This window comes from Pteropus alecto, unplaced genomic scaffold (assembly GCF_000325575.1).
Source record: "Pteropus alecto unplaced genomic scaffold, ASM32557v1 scaffold98, whole genome shotgun sequence".
Lineage (NCBI taxonomy): Eukaryota > Metazoa > Chordata > Mammalia > Chiroptera > Pteropodidae > Pteropus > Pteropus alecto.
In genome coordinates this window covers 11,250,042-11,255,332 of record NW_006443570.1, presented here as the reverse complement: position 1 = coordinate 11,255,332, position 5,291 = coordinate 11,250,042, and the positions used below count along the sequence as shown (strand labels likewise).

At 54.0% G+C, this 5,291-nt stretch overlaps 1 protein-coding gene across 2 annotated transcripts in view; it reads left to right on the top strand.

Annotated features, from left to right (window-relative positions):
• The window catches only part of RNF43 (ring finger protein 43), a 57,560-nt gene that overhangs the window by 46,650 nt on the left and 5,619 nt on the right, over positions 1 to 5,291 (top strand). For both annotated transcript variants that reach the window (XM_006924876.2, XM_006924877.2), the window contains exons 3-6: positions 2,545 to 2,619; positions 2,731 to 2,862; positions 3,489 to 3,593; positions 4,995 to 5,156. In XM_006924876.2, the coding sequence (XP_006924938.1) occupies positions 2,545 to 2,619; positions 2,731 to 2,862; positions 3,489 to 3,593; positions 4,995 to 5,156 (474 nt within the window). The remainder of the gene's footprint in view (positions 1 to 2,544; positions 2,620 to 2,730; positions 2,863 to 3,488; positions 3,594 to 4,994; positions 5,157 to 5,291) is intronic.

Genomic DNA, 5,291 nt, shown 5'->3' with positions numbered 1-5,291 from the left:
CCTCAATTAGATTCTCTCTCTCTCTCTCTCTCTCTCTCTCTCTCTCTCTCCCTTTTCTCCACAACTAGATTACGAGTTATTCTGGCAGGCCTGGCTTGCTGCCCAGGGCTCAGTCAATCTTTGATGAGGAGGAGACATACAGATACTGCATCTGGAAAGGAAGATCTTAGGCCCAGAGATGTGCAGAGCAGAGTACGGAAGTCCCGGGATGTGTTGGCTGCCGTTGCTAGAGGTGGCAGGCAGCCTTGCTTGCTGCCCCCGGGGGGCTGGCTGACTCTGCAGCTCCCAGAGGTCTCTGGGCTGTCTTTCTAAGGCCCAGTCTTCCATTCCAGAGAGCCTGCTTGCCGCTCTGCTTTCCAGATTCAAGTCCCCGAAGAAGTGCTTCTTCTTCACCTCCCTCCCACTTTCTTTGGTGCAGGTGGACTGAAGGGAAGCGTGGATAGCCCCAGAGTGGGTTGCTATCTAGCCTCCAATCTTGCTTTTTGATTCCTAGAACTCTGGACACAGACACCCACTGCCTGAAAGTCCTGTTTGTTTCTCCTGTTGGCCAATTCTCTCTCTTTGATCACTTTTACAACTTTGTAATTATGGGCTGTAATGGGCTGGGATGTTTGAACGTCAGGGTAATTACTTTCCACTGTTCCTACCCCAATCCTTCAAAGAGAGGGGTGGGGAGGTAAAATCTCCAGAAGAGGAAGTCTGCACCCTCCCCTCATGTTCTTCCAGGCCGGGCTAGGTACAGGGTTCATTTTGGGGATGAGAAGCACAAGCCCCTGGCAGCACAGAGGATCAAGGAGTCTCAATTTTGTGACTGCTGGGGTGACCTCCACACCCCTTGGCCAAGTCCTGGACTATGAGGGTAGCAGTAGGAATCTCTCTCCTTTTCCCCTGGCGCTGCTCCCACACCCTGGCTTGGAGGGCTCTGAAGATTGGAAGCTGCTTTTTGCCAGGGGTTGCCTAGGTGGGGTGGGCTTCCTGGGAGTAAGTGGGCAGGAGGTGGATGAAGGCTGTGACCTCTCAACTTCTTCAGTAACTCCATTCTGGAGGCCTGTGAATTTCCAGTCAATGAGTCTGGCAAGCCTGGGCCCGGGCTGGGCCTGGGTGCTGGTAGAGGGCCCAGCCCAGCTCCTCAGGGACAGAAGGAGAGAAGAGGAAGTTACCCTCCTGACCAAAACAGGGCCCCACTTGAGTGTCTCCACCACTGTTTCCCAGCTCCCCTGTCTGCAGGCTGCCTGTTCTGAGGGGGCCCCTGGCCCTTCTGCTGCCTGGGGAGTGGGGAGCAGGGAGCGGGAGCCGCTCCCCTGGCCTGCCCGGCAGGAGATCTGCCCCAACAGGCTCTCCCCGGGAAGGGAAGCAGAGATCAAAGCACCGAGAGGGTGAGTAAGCCCCAGCACTGGCTCCTCTTCCTGCCACCACTACTTGCAGAAGGATTAACTCCTTCAGTGCCTGGAGGAGGGCCCCAGAGGCTCCGCAGACCCCTCTGAGCATGAGGGTCCAGCCTGATGCCATTACAAGATGAGCTTTCAGTCGGGAAGAAGGCTGGAGGTGGCTGTGCTGGGCAGGGAGACCTGACACTAAGGCCGGGAGCAGTGTCTGTCTGTTGGTCCTTTGCCCTTGTGCCTCCACCTCACCTTTGGCCCTTATCTCCTTTCTCTAACCCCTCACCCAGAGCCCCTAGAGTCCTACTTTTTGTTCTCTTTCTGCCTCTGCTCTGACTGGTTGTCTAGATTCTGCTTCCCCAAGCCTTCTCCTGGAGCCTTGGTGAGCATGCATGTGCACGTGTGCACAGCTGTGTCCTCGTGGGAACAGCCTCTCAGGTCCCTCCCCACCTGAGTCTTTAGTGCCACCCTCAGGGAAGGGACAAAGGGATAAAGCACTGGATAGGGACTCCATTAAGTCCTTGAATTGGAGCCAGAGAGAGTTAGCAAACTAGAGTGTGGCAAGGAGAGAGAGCTCAGGAGATGGGCTGAGCCTGGGGCCATGGAGACCTTGGTTGGGAGCAGTGTCCCAGGCTCTTGGAACTTTGCCTGAGCCGGGGGGATGCCCTGCAGGCTTCTCTGGTCAGGCACGGCTGGGCCCTGGAAGGCCCAGCTCTATTCTGAAGGAGCTCTCCACCTCTCTGCAATTCCTCTCCCCTTCTCAGTACTGGGGACTGGTCATCCCCCCTTCCCTGGGAGTGCTGAGTAGGTCACTCCCTACTCTGTTTTCACACTTCTTAGAGAAGGCAGACTGATGGGACCCTGAAGGCAGGGTCTTATTCGTTCTTAGCCCTAAGCCCAGTTCACCACCTTGCTCAGGGTTTGTTCCACTACGAAAGGAAGGATTGACTATTGTCCTTGAAGGCAGTGAGACCTGGGTGAGCTCAGGACAGGGCAGGGGATCCTAGTCCTACTGACTCCTTACGTGTGGTATGTATGTATGTGCAGAGGTGCAGTATGCGCAGGATCCTAGGAAGGAGTGGGTGCGTGAGGAGGTGAGGCCGGGGCTCAGCTGGGCTGTGTCTTTCTCTGAACCCAGCGGGACCTCTGCCATGTGTCTCTGCAGGCTCGAATGGCAGGTGAGCGAGGAGCCAGCGCCGTCCTCTTTGACATCACTGAGGACCGAGCTGCTGCTGAGCAGGTACCCAAGGATATTGGGATGTTTGAGGAGAGGGCTGCGTGGAGGAAAACAAAGGTACCAGGGGAAGAAGTCAGAACACAGCAGCCCTTGTGGGCATTTTCCCTCCTGCAGCTGCAGCAGCCCCTGGGGCTGACTTGGCCAGTGGTGCTGATCTGGGGTAACGATGCCGAGAAGCTGATGGAGTTTGTGTACAAGAACAGAAAGGCCCATGTGAGGATCGAGCTGAAGGAGCCCCCAACCTGGGTAAGCACGCCAGATCTCTAGACCCCAGCACCTGCTCTCAGCCCCACTTTGTCTCATGGCAACTCCTACCAAAAGCCCTTAGACTCCTGGAGTCGAAGAGACCTAGAAACCCTCCAGGTCAACTTCATCCACTAGCTGTGTGTCTCTGGGCAGGTTTCTTCCCTTCTCTGGGCCTCATCTACAGAATAAACAGATTGGGCCAGCTGAGTTTTAAAGTTGTTTTCAGCTCTGTAGTTTCATGGCACAGACTAGCCGAGCCAGAATGAAACCCTGGCCGCTGAGCCCCGGGCTCTTAGTGGCTGGTGTTTCTCTGCTGGCTGAAAACCTCACCCAGCTGCTACCTGGGTAGCTCCATCCTCTCAGAGGGTCCCTTTCCCCTTTTCCCCAGGCACACAGGTCTTTAGATAGTACCTGTCACAGCTGACATCTGGAGGACCCTCTCTTATGAGAGCCTGTGGGGAGAGAGGAGCCATCTAACCCCACCTGCGGGTTCTTCCCTCTGCTCGAAGACTCAAGGGGACCTTGAGCGTCTCCTGGGCTCCTATGTGCCTCTCAAATTGGCCCAGATCTTTCTAGAAGTATGACCCTTTCCCTCTCTGCTCGCCCCCCCGCCCCTCCTCCCCCAGCCAGATTACGATGTGTGGATCCTCCTGACAGTGGTGGGCACCATCTTTGTGGTCATCTTGGCTTCAGTGCTGCGCATCCGGTGCCGCCCCCGCCACAGCAGGCCGGTGAGCAGGGTGGGCACCCTGGTGGAGGTGGGCATGTGTCTGCGTGTAGAAGGGTGGGGAGCAGGAAGGGAAAGTGTGGAAGGAAAGTGCCTTCATACCCGCACAACAGTTTATATCTAAATACATTGGCATCTGACTTTGTCGATTTCCAGCAGCCTCTCTCCGTAGGTGTGCTCATTCATTCATTCATTCATTCAATTATTCATTCAGCAAATACAGTGAGCTCTCCCTCATATGCCAGATATTGGGGTAGTGCAAACAAAAGATTCTTTCTCTTGAGAGCTTTCATTTTAGTAGGAAGAGACAGATAACGAACAAAATAAATAAGTAAAAAATATATATAGTATTTTAGATGGTGATAAGTGCTAGGGAGAAAAGTAAAATGCAAAAGGGGACAGGGTTCCCTTTTTAAAGTGAGGCCAGGAATCCTCACTGAGAAGATGACACGACAGGAAAGACCCTGCCTGCGTGAGGCGGTGACCTTTGCAGATATCTGGGGAGAAAGTGATCAAGTGGAGAAAACCATAGTGTGATGGCCTTGAGGCAGAAGAAGCCTGCCAGGATGTCTGAGGAGCAGTGAGGAGACCCTGTGATTGGAAGAGAGTGAGTGAGAGGGCAGAGCAGGAGGTGAGGACAGAGTCCGTGAGGGCCCAGTTGTTTTGAAGTGTTTAGGCCATTGTCGGGACTTTGTTTTTCACTCTGGGTGAAATGAGAGCCATTGGAGGGTTTTGAACAGAACGAATGCCATCATCAAGTTTTAAAATGATCCCTCTTGTCGCCTCGAGGAAACTAGATCACAGGGAGGCAAAGCTGGAAATAGAGAAAGCAACTAAGAGGCTATTACGTGAATCCAGGTGACCGTAATGGTAGCTTGGGTTAGGGAGGTAGCAGTGAAAGGGGTGAGAATTAGTTAGATTCTCAGTATATTGTGAAGGTAAAACCAACAGGTTTACTAATGGGTTCATCATGGAAAATGAGAGGAGTCAAGAATGGCACCAAGATTTGTGACCTGAGAAATTAAAAGAATGGAATTGCCATTCACTGAGACGGGGAGGGCTGGGGAGGACAGGTATGTGGTTAGGGGTGATTAGGGAGTTCAGTTTGTGGCACATTAAGTTTGACGTGCCAATTAGATATCTAATCTGAGATGTCAAGCAGGCAGGTGGATAAAAAGTGTCTCTCATGGGTCATCGAGGGAAGGAGAGCTTGATGAGTAGGAGAGGGTGAGAAGGCTTGGCCTGCTTGGCAGAACCATATATGAGCTCGAAAGGGACAAACTCCCAAGAGTAGTCAATTGGCCATGTGCTCTATCTGGGTGACTGGGAACCAAGTACAAGCTGGGGTCCAGGGGTAAGGAGAAAGGAGCCCTTGTCCCATTCTGAGCCCCACCCCTCTTCCCAGGATCCCCTTCAGCAGCGAACAGCCTGGGCCATCAGCCAGCTGGCCACCAGGAGGTACCGGGCCAGCTGCAAGAGGACCCGGGCTGAGTGGCGAGACTCAGGTAGCAGCTGCAGCTCAGCCCCTGTGTGTGCCATCTGCCTGGAGGAGTTCTCTGAGGGCCAGGTAAGGCATGGCTCGTGGTTGACCTCTGTGGCTAGGCTGGGGAGGGAAGCTCAAGCTTCGAGGAAGAGACACGTAAGGCTGGTATGGGTGCTCTGGCTGCATCTGTGTCCTATGTATCCTGCATGGGGCAGAGGT